Genomic DNA, 21,505 nt, shown 5'->3' with positions numbered 1-21,505 from the left:
CCATAACACACACCAAATATTTTAGAATTGATTTGTTGTGTTGATCTCAGGAGCATCTCTGGCCATGCTTGCTGTTTACTTCCCTATGTGGCATGACTCATAGGATCATAGAATTGGAAGAGGGCCATCAGCTCCAACCCGCTGCCATGCAGGAAATCACAATCAAAGCATCCCTGACAGATGGCCATCCAGCCTCTGTTTAAAGACTTCCAAAGGAGATTCCACCAGTCTCTGAGGGAGTGTGTCAAACAGCTCTTGCTGTCACAAAGTTTCTCCTAATGTTGTGGTGGAATCTCTTTTCCTGTAGCTTGTATCCATTGTTAGATGTTCTAGTCCAGTGATGGCGAACCTATGGCACGCGTGCCAGAGGTGGCACTAAGAGCCCTCTCTGTGGGCACATATGCCATAGCCCCAGCACAGTTTGCCAGTTTGTTACTAGAAAGCCAGAGGGACACGGCACTTTACAATAAATAAGTGGGTTTTGGGTTGCAGTTTGGGCACTCGACCTCTAAAAGGTTCACCATCACTGTTCTAGTCTCTGGAGCAGCAGAAAACAAGTTTGCTCCATCCTAAATGTGACACCCTTTCAAAGATTTAAACAGGATGGAGGTGGGTGAGTCAGCAGCCCTGTCCATCACAGCTTTTTGTTGCTCCTTACTGAGCTCCAATTGGCTATTCCCCTTTCAAGGATGTGCCTCCTTTCTCTGTGTAATTTTTCCAGTTTCAAAATGGCAACTGGAAATTATTTCAGTGTTTTTGTTCTCCATGTTACCTATGCCAATCTTAACGGACTCACCAGGAAAAGCTTTAGGTCTGAATTTTGCCTTATTCTTATTCCTTTTTACCTTACTGCTCTGTTTTACCTCAGTTTCATGGATTTTCTCTGGATTTATCACGTGCTGTGGAAACCAATTTCCACCTCACTCTTGCTAGATGAGATTAATATTTTCTTCAATAGCGACTCTGATCTTGACTTGGATACTTGTTGCTCATCAGGCTGAATGCTTAAATCTTTTACTTATCCATGGATTTGCCATCCACGGTTTCCACCATCTGTAGACAGCAAGCCCCCAGTTTTTCCCAATGGCAGCACATATATGCAGCTGTGCCACCATTAAGGACAGCCCTGGCAGTTCCACTGTCCATGGGGGCCGCCAGGGAGAGCTCCATTCCTGAGGTGCCCTCTGTCTGCTGCCAGCCCAGTGGGTAGGTTGGGGGCAGGGAGGGGGGGGTGCTGGGACTGGTACAGCCGGCATCAAACTCCATGATCAGCCTTGCCTGGGATGGCACCTCTTCTTCTCTTTCTTGGCTTGCCGCCCAGCACTCCAAAAGTGAGAGCACTCTATTATCCAAAGGACCCCCAGGATGCCCACACAGGGTGACCGGAAGGAGCCCCAAGGTCTGGGTGCCTGTGGGAGGCTCCTCAAGGCAAGCCAGGCACCTTCCCCATGGAGGCTGGGCTCCTCGAGCGTCGGAACCACTGAAGGACAGAGGGAGGGTGTGAGGCCAGCCCAGCAGGATATGCAGGGGAGAGAGGTCACTTTGGTGCCCCTGCCTGCCCACAAGATGCCCAGAAGGAGGTGGGGGGGGGCTTCAGGTAAGCCTCCATTGTTTGGGGACAATGGGGGCTTACCTGAAGTCCCACTGTCCCTAATGGCGGTGTGACCACATATACATTGGGGACAACAGGACTTAAGCATCCATGGATTCTGGTATCTGCAGGGTCGATCTGGAATGGATCCTCCATGGCTACAGAGGTCCCACTGTATTACATTTTCACTCTCCACTATCTGCTGACTCACTACCTTGGATGGTTAAAAAGCCCCAGAACCATATTCCATTTTATGTCTTTGTTTTTCAGATGGCAAATGGTTGATTTCAGAGACGTCCTCTAACTCTTCAACAAAAGAGATACCATTTCTGGTAACACACCAGCTACTTTGCTTAACTGGGCAGAGAGCAATAAACTACACTCACACTCTCACTCACACAGACACAGACACAGACACAGATACAGACACACACACACACACACACACACACACAGAGGAAGAAACTTTGGGATGGGTCAGATATGACAGCTATCCCTCCCATTGCCCTAATATATCCTGTAGTGACTAAGTGATCTATTTTCTGGATAAGGTATATGTTCTATACATGATATTGCAAACACTCCATGTGATATTAACCAAATTCTTATGCACCTACTTTAGCTGACGTCCTGTCACCAATGGGAAGAGAAAGTCCCTGAGTGTATGGATCAACTTCACCAGATGTAAGATATTTTTTCTACACAAAAGAAAAACAGTGACTCGACACAATCTACTAAATACCATATCTGGGCTTTAAAAAGACATATTTCAAAATGATTCTGCAGAGGTCATTTCTATCAGTCCTCAAATAATTTTTGTCACAGCAAATTTACACAATCCTTTTGTTGCAGCAAATGCAGCATATTGACAGAACAGTATCATATAGGTCAGTATACCATCATGAAACTGGCAAAAGTGACATGACCAGTGAAGTGCTGAATTATTTGCTGCATACTGATTTTGAACCATTAATTATTCCACAGCTCTAGATTAAAAACAAAAAGCCAAATCACACTGATCTTATTGCTCAATAAAAGTAGAGATTTACAACTGAAAGCATGCAATTTTATTAAAGAAACATATAACATGAAGTCCAAAACAGAAAATTGTTTATGCTATACCATTCATAATTCCATTATTTTAAAAAGCAATTTCCTTGATTTAATAAAAAAAGTACATGGGTATCATGCAACACAAGTCTATACATGCTGGATCAGAAATGAGTTCAATCGGATCACACCTCTGAAAGTGTGCACAGGATTGTGTCATTTTTGCCTATATTTAGTCTGCATGCCAACATCAAATAAATAGGCACAATAGGTTATCCAACCTCAAGGTTACTGAGAATAACTTGTCAAAATCAATCAATCAATCAAACAGCAGAAGAGTGTAAGTAACATATAATTTACTAATAAGGTGCTCTTTTTGAAAGCAATGTAAAATTAATAATTTAAGTTAACCCAACATGATGACACCCACACTGCTGTGAAGTGATTTAACAATATCATTGTGCCCTGTAGTAAATATTAATGATATTAAAGTTAAAGCAGAACCTCAAGCCAGAAGTGAAATCAAATATGAAGGAAAAGACAGTGTGGGAAGATGACATTACCAGAAAAATGATGCATAGCTTATCTTGTGATGAGCAAGCTTACATGTAGCAAGACACAGCAAAGCACAAGGACTGATTCTGCCCACCCCACAAAAAAACTCCTTTCATTAGCACATTAGAACCAAGCAAAATATTATAGTAAATTGAAGAATAGCATGATGCAATCACCCTACCTTCTTTTTTGCCTGTGAAATTCCCTAAAAGTTAGGAAAACAGACTGCTCATAAAGAACATTCTATGAAAAATGACTTGATCTTAAGTATTCTCTATTCCCATTAAAGTGGCATATGCCAACTTAAAACAGTTTTGAATTTTAGGAAGTACTGATTCTATAAATGTACATTAAAATCTGGATCTGAAATATTTACTCTGGTGGACTGTAAATGCCTACTGAAAACAGCATATAAAATATCTAAACTATGCATTAAATTAGAGAAAATTATCATGTTTAGATTATTAACATTACTACTACCACATCATACCTAGCACAAGACAAAGTATGGTGTCTTTCAGCATGATCTTATCTTGTTCATTTTAATTACTTTAGATGTTTATATTTCTAGGCTACTGCCTTGGCTGCAGGTTTTTTTTCTCCATAACTGACATTTTGGTACTCATAGTGAATATTTATTCTGTAGAAGGAATCCACAACAACATGGGCATCTCCTCTCATGACATTTCCAGAAGCGGGAGACATGTGATTTTAGATGTTTGACTACTGACTCCTCTTGTTACAGAGCCTTGCCAAAGGAAATTGATTGATATGCAAGAACCAATGGAAAATGATTGTCAAAGAAAACTGACTAATACAGAAAATCAAGGAGATCTCAATCAGAAACACAGAAATAGAAACAGAATCCATCTATTATTCTTCACCTATGCAGCCACATCTTTTGACTGGAAGCAGTCTACTCCTGTGCACTTCCAGAGAATAACTATTCATGGGGAATAGCAACATCTCATTCTCTGCACAGCACAGAGGCACAGTCCACAACCACATGGATATACCTATAACCAGGGGTAGGCAAGCTTTTTGAGCCAGGGGCCGGGTTGCTGTCCCTCAGACAACTGGGGGGCCGAAGCCAAAAATTAAATAATTAAATATTTTTTAAAAAAACATTAATTAAATAAATAAACCGGGACCAATGTAGGACAAAATTTTCAAATGGACGACATTTTTTTTTAAATACTGTAAATGGAGGACACGCAAAAAAAATTGCTGATTTTAAAAAAAATGTTAATATAAATGCATGTTTTGGAGGCTTCTATAGACAATTGCCCCCCTTGCCTGCCGCTTGCCCCCCCTTGCCCGCCTCCTCCTGATAGGCCAAAGGCCCCATGCCCTCATGCAAGAGGCCAAAGGCTCCGGCGGCAATCGGCAGCAGGACCGGGCGGGGGCCGGTCCCAAGGCCTTGCCGGGCTGCATCCGGCCCGCGGGCTGCAGGTTGCCTACCCCTGCCTATAACTTTCAGGTAGGTTTGAATGAGTAATATATAGTAACAACTGTAACACCCTTCTACCAATTGTTGCCTTGGCAGATTTGAATTTATCTATTCTGTAATGAAAGCTGAATACTGAATGAGCCTCTGCTCTACAGTTATCTTCTTGAGAAGCTTTAAGGAATAAGCTGAAATACTGACATGACAGTTCAAAAGCTGAGGAGTAGAAAGTGAAATTAGAAGCAAACAAAGACTTATTGAGAGATTATATATTGAATAGAGAGATCTAAAAAGCTGTTACTGGCAAGGCAGGCCTGAAAAAACTGATAAAGAGAAGGATCAATGGTCAAACATCTAAAATTGGCAACTGGCACAAAGAAAGATAACCCACATGGCTGTGCATTGTTCCTTTGCACTGTTAAAGAAAGTATGCTGTTCTTTCCCCTCATATCAATGTTGCACATATATCATTTCTGATGTCCAAAAAAATTTCTTCTTCCAAATCATCCTTAAAATGTTTTCCACTACAAGAGTTTCATCTCATTTATGTTTTAAACAGAACCTAATAAGAGGTTCATTAGCTGCAGGAGAAATCATCATCCTCAATTCTTAATTAACAGCAGTTTGAATGTATTTTCGCTTTGAAAGCTTCCACTGGAAATTTACTCATAAACAGCACTTTTTACCTGAGAAAGGTAACGTCGGTAGTCCTGTCGAAGCTCCTCCTTCAGTTTGTGTTTTTTATGTTCATAGTCTTCTCCAAGAGGCAAGCTTAAGCCATAGTCTGAAAAATGTAATTCTGTACTTAGGCATGAACTACTCAAACAACATGAATTAATAAATGTGAGAGACACTAGATACTAAAGATGAGAGAGACAGAAAAACATATTCTTCCAAATAATTGGTTACATGTAAAAGAGCAGCACTGTCATGCCCAGCCTGGAAGATGGCTTGGAGGACTCAGAGGATGAGCTAGAGCCTCTGGGATCTGAACCTATAATGGAGGAGCCAGAGCCCCAGGGGCTTGAACCTGTAATGGAGGAGCCAGAGGCTGGCCCTAGTTCTGCTGGAGCAGAGTCTATGGCCCCTCCAGAGGTTCAGCAGTCAAGTTTGCCTGGTGCCGAGGCTGTGGACATGGAGGAGGATCTGGGCAGTGTGCCTACCTTCAATGAGCGTCGAGCAGAAAGAGAGGGCCTTCGAAGATCTCGGAGGCTTTATCAGAAACGTCTTCGTAATCAGGCACAGCTGAAGGCCAGCTCCTTGCCTTCTTAAGCACCTGGAGCATGTGTGGTTCTTGGCCAGTGGATATCTGACTCTTTTAGAGGAAAGACTCTGTCTCTGGCTCCTTGGCTTCTTGTCTTGACTACCCGGAAACTTGACCTTGGACTGCTTTATCTACCTGCCTATCTGTTACACTGAACCTCGGACCGTCTGACAATTCTTCTGGTAAACCCTTTTGGCAAAGCTACTGCAACTCTCCAGGACTGTGTAGCTTACATTGACTTTGCTGTGCTGGGAGGGGGTTGTTTGTTTGATAACTAGCTGCTTTATCAGCCCTTTGGCTGCTTTCCCGGACAAGCACTGTAAATTGCCTTGTTCAAAAGGCAGGGGCAGGCTCCAGACCCCGCAGGTACCGAGCAGCAGCTGGGGAACCAGCATTGAAATGACCCACTACCTTGTGTGAAAGGGATTATGAGGGACTGCATGGGTGGCCTGAGGGAGTCAGCACACCTGGGAGAAGCAACACCACTCAATCCTGCCTGTCAAGGTTGGCACAAGGGATAAACCAAATGTGAACTATTTCTTAAGTCCCACAGAGAAAGAGCAGTTCTGTCATCCATTCCTGTGGCCTCTCTTTTCCAAGAAATGCTGTCTATCTGCTGCAAAGGACCATTTCTAGCAGGCTCCAGGCTCCCCAGATATTTAGCTATTGACACTTCCTGCTCCCCTGGCTGAAAGGGAATATAAGGGGCTGCCAGTGTGGTGGGCTTGTCACCGATGGTGTTGACACCAAAGGGGTATGGAACGAGGGCCAATTACTTTGTTGGGGAGTGGGAAGGATGACTCTTTGACTGAAACTATTGCTGCTAAATGTAAACATGGAAACATCTTTGATCCAGGATTTTATCTCAGATGAACATGCTCACTTGCTTGTATAGTGGGCCCACAGTATCTACGGTGGATCCGTTCCAGACACACACACCTGTGGATACCAAAATCCATGGATGCTCAAGTCTCATTGTCCTTAATGGTGGTGCTGCCATGTGGCCACACAGCCATTAGGGAGAGTGGGATACAAGTCACCCGCATCCCCCCTTCCCTCTCTCCCTCTGGCCAACAAGGCTCTGGGGCTTGATTCAGGGCTTGATTCAGAGCCCCATTGGCTGGAGGGAGCCAGCGCCAGGGCTGGGGCTTGAATCTTGGAGCCCAGAGCCTCCCTCTTGGGTGCTAGGCCTAAAAACAAATCTCAGCCCCAGCAGACTGGGTGGCAGATTCCATCCCCAAAGTCAAGTCAAGGCAAAGAAGAAAGGATGAGGGGAGGAAGGGAGGGGAGGGGAACACGGGGGACTTTTGTCCCCAATGGCAGTGCTTGCTATCCACGGATGCTCAAATCCGCCTCCCAGCTCCAGGCATTTCTGGATGAAGCAGATTACCTAGAGTGACCCATTTCAGTCTGGTTTCAGGCCTGGTGGCCTTGTTAGATGGAAGTGGTCACTAGGAGAGGTCATCCTGAATTTTGGGGTTGTGTCATCACAATTCTATCTCTCCTTTCCATGAGATTCCAAAGAAGCAGTTTCTTCTCTAAACCAGTGTCTGCTATCAGTAACAGACTGGACAAGGGTGAACAAACCCAAAAACTAAACCCAGACAAGACAGATGTGGTCCTGGTTAGTCAGAAGGTTAATCAGAGAATAGGGGTTCAGGCTGTGGTAGTTGGGAGTTACACTCCCCCTGAAAATGCGGACTTGCAGCTTTTGTTGCTCCAGGACTTGGATCTGAGCCTGGATACCCAGGTTTTAGTTGTGGCCAAGAGTGCAACTTGCAAAGTTAAAACTAGTGCACCGTTGCGGCCATTCAAGAAGTGAGATCTGGCTTTGGAGATACATGTCTTGGCTACATCCCTTGGACTACTATAACGTGATCTATGTGGGGCTGTCTTTGAAAACTGACCCAAAACTTCAGCAGAACCAAAACTCTGTAGCCAGGCTACTGGCTGGGTACAGGGATCATGTGACTCCCCCTCCCTTGAAACATCTGCATTGGCTACTGGTCCCTTTCCAGGCAGAATTCAAATCACTGGGGTTTGGAACTTTATAGGTCTACATGGCTTGGGTCCAGACTATTTGAAAGACTATGGGGCAAAATAGACTGGCAGTAAGCACTGGATTGGGGTTGGCATCTAAGGATGGTGTTTAGGATGCCATTAAGGATGCCATATGCTCTGATGCCACCCCCACACCACCAGGAAGCTGCACAGCTGGACTGCATGTGTGGCAGCTTCATGGCGTTTTGGCGGCATGGCGTTTACACGTGCCATGCTGCTAAAAAGCAATGACAGCCAGAGTGCCCTTTTTCCACCCCAAAAAGGAGCAGCATTTTGCCACTTCTTTTTAAGCTGGAAAAACATCAGATTAGGGCCACAGCACTCAAAGGGACAGCATGATGCTGCCCCTATAGGGACATCTGTTTCAACCTTATATCTCCTTATATAATCCAGGTATTGGGTTGAGATCACCAAGCAAAGACTTTGTCACAGTCCCATCACCCTCGCAGGCACGGTTGTTGAGAACTTGAGAACCTTCCCAATGGCAGCTCCCAAGCTGTGGAACTCCCTTCCATGGGAAGTCCAGTTGGCCCTCTCCTTCCTCTCTTTCTATTGACAAATGAAGTTGTTCTTATGTAGACCTTTTGAATTTTAATTATGGAGTTCTAGATGGTATGTAATGCGGTATACTGTATTTTTTAAACCTCTAAATGAAGTTTAAATATGTGTTAAGTGTTTTAACCATATTTTTGACCCAACAAATTCAACATTATTCTTATTCACTTCAACTCCCCTTTAATCAAATAATAAGGATGACAGACTATTGGGAGAAAGGTTGTTTAAACTCACTGGTACCAAATTTTTAGATTATATTATCTGGACAATTAGGACTGCATGATTGAAAACAATAAATGCAAGCCTATTTGTCAGTTTAGGAACTGAACATATTTACGCTAGCTGTTCATATTTAAATAAAATAGCAAAAGCCAATTAAAAACATACCTAGGGCAAAGGCCTAGTTTTTTTTTAAAGTTATTAAAGAAATGCTGAACTATGAAGAAATGGAAGTTATAAATAGGAGATATAAAAGCAGTGAAAAATGAATGGCTAAATTTGCAGTTATGTAAATTCTAAGTAAAAAAGTATGTTCCACCAACATCAGTGAGATTCTCTTCTGTATAAACTTGCATAAGAGTAGACTGCACTACTTTCAGATAGTTCTTTTTTTAAGAAGCAGTGTGATTCAAACATTTTTTCTTTAACATTTTATTTAAAAATTAAAAAATTTAAAATCTAAAAAAGAAGAAGAAGAAGAATCCACCTTCAATAAATGACAGTAATAGAATTTCCGGTATGGGCAGGTGTTGATATGTTGCCTCCAGAAAAAAAGAGAGCCAAGATGAATTAGATGTTTGATCAGATCAACATATTTGTAAGATGCGGATTATTTTGAAGACAGACAACTTTTAGATCTATATTTAACTTTAAATATGTTTTGTCATCAAACTAAACTGTAGTTCATGAACTTTTACAACTACAGACCTATGACAATGCATTCTGAGACAAAATCTCAGTGTTGCACCTCATAATGTGCATTACACTATAACAGAAACAGCATCTCTATTCTTGTTAATCCTCTCTATGACATCATGGAAATACAGGCAACAAAGGTAACTAGCTGTAACAGAACACTGCAGCTCCTTGAAAAGCAACACTCTGTAACTACTGTATAAAATGACAGGCTTCTGTCCCCTGACAATTGGATTTTACTTCTCACATCAACCTCCATGGGCTTAATATACATACTACCAACACAAACTCTTTTACTAAATTTTTGGTTTGAATTTTTGTAAAAACATTTTTTATATTTGTCAATGACTGAATAAACAGATTGACTGACATATTGCAGTTTACTAACTGCAACCCAGAATAACTTTCACTAGTAGCATCAAATGTACTATCTAGTTTACCTTGCCAACTTAAGCCTTTATCGGTAAGTAAAATGTTTTAATTATTCATCTATCTAATGCAGATGTGTGGTATATCCAGGTGTACCAAAAGTTACTAACCATAATAGCAAAACAGAACTCCACAGAGACAATTTACCTTTGGATATCCACTAAGACAAAGAAAGGAAGGGCATCACCTTCACTGTTCAGCTTGCTAAATTCCAAATGGCATACAGCTAGCCATGAACAGAATGTAGAATTAGATGATCCTTAGTTTGATGAAGCATGATATTCTTTATATTCTAAGATATAACATGCTCATAGAGCAGAAATCAAATATGAAATACATACTTTTGGGTGTGCCATCATGATGTTTTTCCTAGATGCCTTTGAGGATAGACAGCACTTTATTGTTACTTTAGGTCATTTTTAGTGATGTCATTTTCAATTACTGTCAGACTGCTCACAATGCTACCTAACTCTATAAACATAAACAAATTCAGCAACAGTGTATCATACATGAGAATAACTGCTATTTCATTCTATCTCATATTGAACTTTGCTATATGACCAACACAGCTACCCTTAAATATATTTTCTGGGTGTGAAGATACCACATTTTAGCTCTTACAGGGGAATCTTAAAGAGGGAACCAATGTACAGGAACATTGGTATTTGCGGTTTCTGCTGCCAACAAAGGTAAAATGTTTTTTTAAACTGGGACTACATTTGGCATGTTTTACCAAAACGCCACCTAAAATTGTCCTAATGCAAAAGCATGGAGGCTTCTCTTGAGAGAATCCATTTCTCTGCCTAACAGAGGAGGCTGTGACCTCATTAAAGATGGAGACATTGTGGATCTCATACCTTTTTGTATTGCTAATGGAATCCAAATTTTATCTCCTGGACTTTAGAATGCTTTGTTCCCAGTGCCACATGGTCATATGGCGGAGGGGCCTGCCTGCATAGATATCTCTCCACACTGTCTCAACGCAGAACACAACAACACCTTGACAAAATGCAGGCCTGTGACTAACATTATTATTCCTTAATTTTTTTCTCTTGTATGATTTGCCTGATGAAAAAGCCTGTGGAGGTTTGAAAGCTTTTATTATGTATTTTGTGCATTTTGGTTGTCCAAATAAAGGTTATCACTGTTTTGTGGATTTTGGAGGTTAATTCACTTTACTATATAGTCAACATGGCTACCCCTGAATATGCTGTTTCATGGGTTTTCTTTTTAATCTTCTCAAACTTGTAAACCTATCTACATCTTGGTTTTTCAAATCAGATAACAAATAGACCATTATGTATTAAAATTATTTGACCCCCAAACCTCTGAATGAGCATAAGATTATTTTTAAGATGCAGTAGGATGTAAAGAGGACAACTCTTACGGCTATTTATTTATATCTGTTAATAGCTCTTATTCAGTAGGAAAAACTTTTCACCTTAATAAATTATGGTAATAGAATTATTACTCTTTTCCAAACTATAACTTTTTCATCAAAGGCAAAGCTACTTGACTGGCACCATTCTTGCTGCAAGGAGACAAAACAGTTCAGGGAGGTATGTTTTTGAATAGATGGCATTAGAGCAAAGCATTATGCAAACACACACTCCATTCTAAACTCTTGATTACTTCTCATATAAAGTTTAAGTCTTAAACTCTCATTTTCCACAGAAATACATAACTTAATGTTACATTAAGTCACATCAATAAAAAAGTCATTTAGCAGCAAATGCATATCACTATTACTTGAATTATCTTATTTCAAGTGGGAAAAGACTGCAGATATCAATTTATACTTAGATTTCATCTTCAGTTCACTAGTGCCTGACCTTAATTTCCAGATCCATAGGACCATTATCTTCAGTCCCCATGGGTTCTATATTTTTACTCAACAGTTTTCAATATATGTCAAAATTACTTTAGATTCACGTCACTGAACTTCATAGTCTTACATATTTTATCAAGTTTATTTTCTAAAATCCCTCGATACTCTTTATTGCAATTTATCCTAACAATCCTGCAACTGTTCATATTTCATTTATTTTGGCCACATATGGAGCAAAAGTCAAAATAATATCAAAAACCATGCAATGTCAGTCCATGCCAGAGTTAGGGTTTGAAAACTTTCAAATCCACATTTTTAGGCAAAAGGTGGCATTGGTTCATGGTACCACTTATCTGCCACATGAAACAATAGTTGCTGCTGTGTGTCTTCAAGTAATTTCCAACCTATGGCAAACCTAAGGCCTTCAAGTCATTTCCAATCTATGGGGCTCTAAGGGGACTCTATCATGGGGTTTTCTTGGCAAGATTTGTTCAGTGGGGGTTTGCACCTTTTACAACTTGTAGGCAAGATTTTTGTAACTCCACAAATGTTAGCAACTTTGCCTATCCCTATCTCAAAATCACACTGCTTCAATACAGCGCAACACAATTCTTTTCTTTTGATACATCAACCCAGAACATTAAGCCAAAATTCAATTAACAATAGCTTCCTCACTCAAACATTATTCTGCAATTTCAATTTGTAATTAGTTCAACGCAGGTTTTTACTATTATTCCGGCAATCAAATCAAGTATTGTTCTCAGAATATAAAAGACCTTGATCACAGATGGAAGCCACTGAAAATAGCTACCTGACAGCATGTATCAGAATAAATTAAATTTAACCACCAGAGAAGCAACTATACTGAAAGAAAATAAAGATGTTGCTAAGTAACAACTAACTTGATCCAAGAACACTCTATAGGAATTGTCTTTCACGAAGCCCAACATACACACAAAAACCTGGACATATGTGAAGAGAAAGTTCATCAGAATAAAAAGCAAACAAGCTACCCAGAAAAAGGAAGCAAATACAAAAAAGGTAATATAACCAGCTACATAATTTTTTGAGAAAATAATGTAATGTACACAAAATTTAAAAGTTGATGACAACAGGATGTGTATTCTTCCCATTTTGAAGTACTCAAATATGTAAAGGACGACTGAGTTTTTTTAATATATACAGTATATAAAAATAGACAGGAACCTATGCTATGTAATGTGTGTGACAAAAGCAAAATGTAGATTCAAACTGTGTATTTTCCCACATAATGTAAGAAATCTTATTTCTAGTAGATTACAAAGGGAACAATTATCAGTGTAAATAGATAGGGAGACATATTATAGTATGAGTGAATGGGGAGTTAAAAAACAGCAGCTACAGAAAACACAGCATCTATGATACCATACTGTAGGGTTTATCACACAGGATGGATCTTGTGCAGAAACTTGATTTAAAGTGAAAAAAACCCACAAAAGTGGGTTGTTTTTCACACAACATTCGGGGTTAACCAGAACAGAATCTAGAAATAGCCTACAAAAGTGGGTAGTTTTTCAGATAACGTTTGTGTCAATGAGAAATAACACGATATTCATCCAAACGCAAAGTCAACGAAGCCCGTTCCTTTTTACTTTCAGGAACTTTTCAAAAATAAAAAGGAGTGTGTTTTGCTGACTTTGCATTCAGATTAACGTCACATTATTTCTCATTGAAAAACTACCCACAAAAGCGGATTTTAAAATCCCATTTCTGAATGGGATTTAACCAATTTGCCTTTAATTTGCCTCATTATGATAAAGTCCTGTGTCACATATTCAAGCTGTTTTTTTTTTTTTTTTGGGAATACCAAGGCAGCACAGGAACATTATATGAACAATCCAGCTGTACAGGAACCCCTCTGTCATTTAAAAAAAAGTGTTTTTAGCTCATTTGTAGTTTTCCATGGTGAGTATGTAGTATGAATGAGTCTAGAAATTTCAATTTAAAAATTGACTCAAAAAACCTGAGTTGATTTATATACACGTCAATGTAAGTACTGTACTTTAACTCTTATAAAAAAGAAATCATCCCCTGATGAAATGCAAAAGCTTAATCTATCCTGGAAGCACTGGCCTTGTTCTATTTTCTCATCTATCCAACCTTAGTATGGGCACAAACAGTTATGCCTGCTGGAGGCTTGTGCAATCAGCTATCTGCAAATTGGAGCATCCACGGATGGTCCCACCCCACTCTCCCAAATGGTGGTACATACACAGCTCTCCACCATTAAAACCAATAGGATTTGAGGTCTTCCATTTTTTGGCATCCGCCGGGGGGGGGGGGTGTCAAGATCAGAACCCCATGGATACAAAGGGCTGACTGTAGGTTCTTTCGCATTGTTTTCCTTTATTTCATCCTTCAGAACCTTCATTACATGCCCCTAAGTTTTATCCCCAACGTATCCATGGATCAAATCAAATCCATAATTTTGGCCTCCAAACCTGCCCTTGAGTTATACATGAGGTTGATTTATAGTCAAGTATATATGGTAAATACTTTTTCTCTTTATTTGTCCCCCTCCTTCCTGTGGGAAAGACCTTGTTCTAGATGCTTTGTAAATTAGCTTCTGCGTTGTTAGGTGTACAGATACAATAAATGGGGAGACAGAATGATATTTACCTTAATGTGAGACAGTAACCATTAAAAAAAGTATTAACCTATAAATACGATGAACACCTACCTGTCTGTTGACTGTTTGGAGGGATATTTTCTTTAGCCATGGATATCAACATTTCGCTGGTCTCTGAAAGCTTTTCAGTACTTTTGTTCTGGAAAAAAAAAGCATAGGTAAGACAAAATTACCATATACCACTGAACAACATTCTGTAATTTCACTGAATTTTCTTTGAACCCAAAAGTGGGATTATGTGAATTCTGGCATTTTTCATAAAAAGGTTGTCACAAATTCAAATGTATTCTTTCTGCTTAGTATGTGTTCACATAAAGCAGTTATATGCAACCCAAAAATGTTATAATTTGGCATTTGGTGTGCTTTCTCACTCTCTCACTCACTCATGCATAAATACACATAAATACAAAATTTATCAGCTATATTTACACATTTCACATTTAAAAGACAGAGATATATAATGAAATGTTATAAGTCAGATCTTTAACAGCGCAACCTGAATTACTGGAATAGTCTTACAGCCTGGAAATAATGTATGGATAAATAACATTATCATTAATACCTTATTTTGGGGATGTAATGAAATACAACTTAACAAATTAGTAATATTAGTAATGTTGTTACATTGCTGGTAAATGTATTAAACAAATTGTTTTAAGAGTTATGTGTACTTGTTACTTCTAAAATGTCACTTGGAGTGAGCTGTGGGGACAATTTTTTTAAATTTTAAGTATATTTTAAAACAAGTTTAAAAAATCTAAAAAACATGTTAACTTTTTCAACCACAAACATTAATTACTTATAAAATAATAACAATGACTGCTATTTAAAAAGTAATATACCAAGTACTGAGTCTGCTTCACCTCAGCTTCATTGAAGTGTAAAAATCTTACCTGCATTTCCATGTAAGGTGGATCATTTTCAAGTTTTGCCTTGTCCTCAGCCAACTTGGTTTTTTGCTCTTCAAGAAATTGGTCTAAGTCTTCTGCCATCGTTTTTTTGGATTCTGGAAACAAGACAGGGTTATTAAAGGCAGTACCTAGTAAATAAATAACAGCAAATTTATTTTTCCAAGAGCTGCTCTGCTAAAAGCACTAGAGACAGCTATACCTCATTAGGAGACTGAAGAACAATAAAGTGTCAGTTGCCCCCAAAACTGTCCCCCAGCTCAAATAACATGGACAGCAATAGTCCTTGCATGTCAGGCTGGTGAATGGTTTTTAAAAATCCTGCTGTTCAGGACATGATTCAGAATTAGCATGCTGATTTGTGCACCAATAGATCTGGCTAGATAAAGTTAGAGGCCCATAGGATTCTTTGTGAGCTGGGGAATGTGGTGTTCAAGTGGTCTGCTGGCCGTATGTGAGGCCCTAAAGATGAGTGGCTGATTAGGGATTCAGTAGTTGTACCATCCACCCACTGTTCAACAGTCTCCCTTCCAAAGCTAAGCAGGAGTGCAGGGGTGTCTTGGAGTTGATGTTAGGAGTCGCCCCAGTTTCTGGTGCAGGATGAATGGGACACCTATACTGAGGCTGCCCTGTCAGCTCAGGCCTTCATGTCTGCCATGAAGAAATCTGCCAACCCAAGTGCTATCTGGCCCCACTCATGCTGCTTGGCACATTCTGGACCACATTTTATGTTCTGAGTGGGGTGATGATGACCAGGGAGTGGAGGAATTGTCTATAATTCCATCATGGACAGATCATTACCGGAAAGGTTTCGACCTGCTGGGACTCAGAATTCCTTTAGAGGTGTTTAAGATGAACTACTCCAAGAAGTTGATGGATCTGGATGACTTTCTAATGGTTCTTGGAGATTTTCCTGTTGCCTCACCAGGCCAGTCTGTCATACCTGGTTGACCTATGCAATGGGGATATAACCAGAAAAGCAGGTATGATCATTCCTGTGTTCCATCTCATGAAATGATGCCAAAACAGCCTCCTCGTTTTCTAGGGGACTGGGGAAAATAAAATGAGTGAGGTGGTAACTGGAGTGCCACTGACAGAAAACTGACAGCAAGTTGAATAAAATACAGGCTAAAACCTAACTGAAGGCCAGCTCAATGGCAAAGTGGGCAGCAAAACAAAAAGAAACAAACAAAAATCTTCCCTGCCACCACTGTATCTGCAAAGAGCCAACCATCAGAGCTGTTTTGAGCAGTCAGGGATCTTTTAAATGCTGGCCCACAAAAGGAGAATCTGGAGCACTCACAATAACTGTGAACAACAATTTGACCAGCACATTGCAAATAATATTACTCAGCTCCACTTTGACTTGCATACTATAGTTCAGTGATGGTGAACCTTTTATAGACCGAGTGCCCAAATTGCAACCCAGACCCCACTTATTTATCGCAAAGTGCCACGTCCCTCTGGCTTTTTAGTAAGAAACTCTGGCAAACTCTGTGCTAGGGCGACAGCATGTGTGCCCACAGAGAGGGCTCTGAGTGCCACCTCTGGCACGTGTGCCATAGGTTCGCCATCACTACTATAGTTAGTACTGATCCAATAGCTCTAACTCTGACCCCTGCTTTTCCAGTAAAAACAAGAACCTTTTCCAGTAAAAGCAAGATCAGTGAGGGCATGAATCTACAAGACCAAAGCAGAACAGTGGAGAATAGGGGAGCTTGGAGATGTCTCATCCACAAGGTCACCACGAGTTGAAGTCAACTCGAGGGCAGGTAACAACAACAAAAACAACAAAGATGGCCCAAATTCACCAGGGCACTTGCCATCTGCAATGTTTTCCTCAGACAATATTTACAAAAAGTAACAGGCAGAGAAAATCTTTACCACCAACAGCACTGCCAAGTCCACTGAGTAGAACCTGTACTGCAACAGTACTGCTTCAATGCACACTGAGTGCCAATGCATTTATGTTATTTACCATTCTATTTATTTCATCTGCCTTTAATCAGTGTGTGAGGATAAGATGCAAAGCAGAGACCATGTTGAAGACAAAAGTCAACCTGTTTTTCCCCAGCCCAGTCAGCCTACTGGATATCCCACAAAAGCTTTGTACAATTGGTTTTATAGGAATCTCCCAGTTTATTGGGCAATTTTGGCAGGCATAGGGATTTGTGTCCTCAGATGGTAGTCACCGAGTTATCCAGACCTAACATCTAAAATACCTATTTGCAGCCTAGTGAACATCAAATTGGAAATATATCTTATTTCACTGTTGCTTAAGTGCTTTGGGGAGTATCACATTACACTAGCCACTCCATAATACTGTACATGTAATACAACTGTTCTACTATCTATTAAGATATGTGACTTCTATTGTAAGATTAATGATTTGCTTAATTGCTTGTATGATTGTGATGAAGATTTATATATATATATATATATATATATATATATATGACAGAAGTTGGTAGCTGAGCCTATTTCCTCAGGTGCACTTGGGAAAACTTTAGGGAAGTTTGGGAAGAAACACTAGTCAATAATAATAACGCAGGGAAGACTGTTTGACTTTTGTCGTCGTTGTAAGCCCTACAAGCCCTTTCTTCAAGACTTACTACACTCTGCGGATATTTTGGGGACAGGCACTTTTGGCCAGTCAATAACAACACGGGGAGTTATAATAATACAAGTATTAAGCTGCAAGTAAAACGAAGGGGGAGAAAAACAGGGAAGGAAAGAGAGCTTCCACACAAATAGCAGACCCAGGTTTCTTTAAGGAGCAACTCTGCGTTGTTAGGCAACCAGAATAGAAACAAAATGGAGGCCTAGGAGTAGCCTTGGAGGAAAAGAGACTACATATATATATAGTCCTTCTCTAAGCACAGAAACTCCTGAAGATACCAAACTATAACTCTCTCTCTAATCCAGAAGCAAAGATCCCCAACTACCCCCCCCCCAAAAAAAAACCTACTATTGCTACTATGGCTGCATCCACACTGGAGAAATAATCCAGTTTGGCGCCGCTTTGACTCTTTGTCTGGCTCTTTGCTATGGAATCCTGGGAGTTTGTTGTGGGCCCAGAGCGGAGCCCGAGACCTACCCAAGGCGACGAGGCCCAGCCGTTGTCAGCCGCGACTCCCGCCGCCTCTCCCAGCCCTCTTCCCCTCCTCCTCCTCCTCCGGGAGGAGCCCTCCTCATCCCTGGCAACGGCTCCCTCGTCTGCCCCTTGGTTCTTAAAAGAAGCCGGCCCTCGTTTCTTATGGGCCTACTAGAAAGAGAGTGAGAAACTGCATCCACACTGCAGAAATAACCCAGTTTGAGACCGCTTTAAGTGCCCTGGCTCATTGCTAATGGGATTCTGGGAACTGTGGTCCAAAAACACACTGCAGAAATAGTCCACTTTGAGGCCTCTTTAACTGCCCTGGCTCAGTGCTAGGGAAGCCTGGGAATTGGGGTTTAGTGTGACAGAGAAGGCTCAATGCCTTACAAAAGTACAGGTCCCAAACTTCCATACCATTGAGCCAGGGCAGCTAAAGGGATGTCACACTGGATTGTTTCTGTAGTGCCGGTCTTGTTACAAAAGTCGTGTTTCAGAAGCAGGGTGACCACATGTCCTAAGCGTAAAGGAGGACAAGGCACCGCAAAATGGAGGGCATTACAAAATAGAACCTTAAAAACACTACAGTGGGCCCTCCACATTTGCTGGGGCTAGAGGTGCAGGAGCACTGCGAAAGTGAAAAACTGTAAAGAACAAACCCTATTTTGTTACCTAAGAAAACACCTTTCTAGGAATCTCTGAGTCTTCCAGTGCAAACCCTTTGGTCAACGTCAGCCAGAAGTGGGACGTAGACTCACGCAGGGGTGTTTTCTCTAGGAATTTCTAAGGCGGGGTACATACCTCCGCTTTGCGGCGCTCTGCCGCCGCCGCCAGTAGGTCCGCGGGGGAGCCGGAGCCTTCACATGGCCCGACTCCCGCGCGGACCGAAAAAGAAGCTCCAAAATGGAGCTTCTTTTTAAGTCGCGTTTGCGACGTAGCGAGGCGCCAGGGGCGCACTCACTACGTCACAACGCCCGCGACGCGTACGGACGCTCAGCGTCCGATACGTAAAGATGGCGGCGCCCGTATGAACAGGGCGCCGCCATCTTGTACGTATTCAATACGTACTAGGGTTAGGGGGGTGCGGAAGCACCGCCCCTTCCTAACCCTAATACGTATTGATGACATACTATTTGGCGGTCTGTAAACCGCCTAAGTGTTCTTGCAAGGCTCTATGTTCCACCTCCAGAAAGTTGCACTGGAAGACTTATTAGATGACCATATTACACTATTAGAAGACTGCTATTCCACGTTTACTGCTCTGACTGCCTCCTGTTGCATTCTGGGAGTTGCAGTTTAAGGAGGGGCATTTAGAATCCTCAGCCGGGGGCTCTTAGGCCTCACTGGACTACAAACCCCAGAATGCAACAGGAGGCAGCCAGAGCAGTAAAAGTGGAATAGCAGCACTATAAGAGTTTAGTGTAGTAATGTGGTTGGAGATTCCTCCAGAGACCATGTTACTCAAATCCTCAAAAGTCAAAGCCATAAATGTGGAGGGCAGACTGTGATATAAATAGCAGCTTCATTTATATACCACTTCATACCACCTAAGCAGCCTCTAAGCGGTTTACAACTGTACACTAATTGCCCCCAACAAGCTGGGTACTCATTTTAGTGACCCATGTTAAGGATGCTAGGCTGAGTCAACTCTGAGCCTCTGGCTGGTATTGAACTCAGAACCTTGTAGTTTGTGAGTGAGTGGATGCAGTACAGTCATTTAACCTCTGCAGCACCAGGGCTCCTATTATATTATATCACCATGTATACTTGACCATAAGTCAACTTCATGTATAAATTGAGGGCAGGTTTTAGGGACCAAAATTAAGGATTTTGACATGACCCATGGATAAGTCAAGGGTAAAACTTAGGGGCATGCAACAAAGGCTCTAAAAATGATAAAGCAAAGCAAAACAATTCCTAAAACTTACAAAATTCCTGCAGGCTGAGAGAATAGAGTCAGGGATTCAAGGAGAGACTGTGCTCTTGCCACAGTGGTTAAAAGCCCGTACTGCAGCCACTCACTCACAAACCATAAGGTTGCGAGTTCAAGACCAACCAAGGGCTCAGGCTCGACTCAAACTTGCATCCTTCCTTAGGACGCTAAAATGGGTGCCCAGATTGTTTAGGGCAATTAGCTTACAGTTGTAAACTGCTTAGACTCCTTAGGTGGTATGATGCGGTATAATATGGTAAATGGAGCCGGGCTATTGCCTTTCTCCAGGTGATGGTTCCTTTTGTGAAATAAGAGTTAAAGTACAGTACTTGCACTGAACCATGGATAAGTTGAACCATCATTTGAAGGGAGTGTTAGTGTTTGGACCAAAATTTACAGACTTATACATGAATATATATATATATATATATATATATATATATATATATATATATATATATTACATTATATTATTATATTATATTGTATGTATATAAATATAAATTAATGGTTATTAATGATGCTCAAAATAGAGGAGATCTGGGAATTCCTCCTGGACAGAAAGTGGAAATGTAGGCTGTGTCTTGGATGAGGGGGACATCTGGTCACCTTGCGAACCCCTTTCTTTGGAGGTTTTCACAGAGAGGCCATCTGTCAGAGGTGCTTTGATTGTGATTTCCTGCATGGACTGGATGTCCCTTGGTGTTTTATTCCATCTTATTATAGCAGAATCAAACAAACAGTGATACCTTTATTGGTCAAACAAAATGTCTTATCAAACAACAACAGCCATTGTTTTATATCCTGCCTTTTCCTGAAGGATCAAGGTAATAACAATAATAATAATAATAGTTATACTGTACTGTATATTTATATTCTGCCTTTTCCCGAAGGAATCAAAGAGGATTGCAGAACAAAACAACAATAAAATGCAATAGGGAATAAAGGCAGGTTACATAAAATAGGTGAAATACATCATGCAAGACAATCAGAATTATATACCCCGATCCTTTCCCTAAACTAAAATAACAACATTATGATTATATTAACCGCTGAATTAACCACATTATAAATACAAATTAAAACTCAGCAAACAGCGATAGTAGTTTTATTGGCCAGCCAAAAATGCCAATAAAGAAAGGCCCAACACACACACACACAGCTAAAACAGTGAAGGTTTCCATGACAACGCCTGCGAGTCCCAAGA

At 40.9% G+C, this 21,505-nt stretch overlaps 1 protein-coding gene across 11 annotated transcripts in view; it reads right to left on the bottom strand.

Annotated features, from left to right (window-relative positions):
* CSPP1 (centrosome and spindle pole associated protein 1) overlaps positions 1–18,433 on the bottom strand; it is a 67,141-nt gene extending 48,708 nt beyond the window's left edge. For 8 of the 11 annotated variants that reach the window (XR_006103692.1, XM_042465210.1, XM_042465211.1 and 5 more), the window contains exons 1-7: positions 18,369–18,433; positions 16,073–16,223; positions 15,257–15,369; positions 14,415–14,502; positions 5,330–5,427; positions 3,378–3,401; positions 2,209–2,289 (exon numbers count right to left, since the gene is read on the bottom strand). Coding sequence is in view for 10 of the 11 variants with exons in the window: in XM_042465210.1 (XP_042321144.1) it covers positions 2,209–2,289; positions 3,378–3,401; positions 5,330–5,427; positions 14,415–14,502; positions 15,257–15,355 (390 nt within the window). In the remaining variant the exon portion in view is untranslated. The remainder of the gene's footprint in view (positions 1–2,208; positions 2,290–3,377; positions 3,402–5,329; positions 5,428–14,414; positions 14,503–15,256; positions 15,370–16,072; positions 16,224–18,368) is intronic. The other 3 variants (XM_042465214.1, XM_042465220.1, XM_042465217.1) reach the window with 1 other exon arrangement.
* Positions 18,434–21,505: the final 3,072 nt, after the last annotated feature.

Source organism: Sceloporus undulatus, chromosome 4, assembly GCF_019175285.1.
Source record: "Sceloporus undulatus isolate JIND9_A2432 ecotype Alabama chromosome 4, SceUnd_v1.1, whole genome shotgun sequence".
NCBI classification, from domain to species: domain Eukaryota; kingdom Metazoa; phylum Chordata; class Lepidosauria; order Squamata; family Phrynosomatidae; genus Sceloporus; species Sceloporus undulatus.
This window is presented reverse-complemented; position numbering and strand designations above follow the sequence as displayed.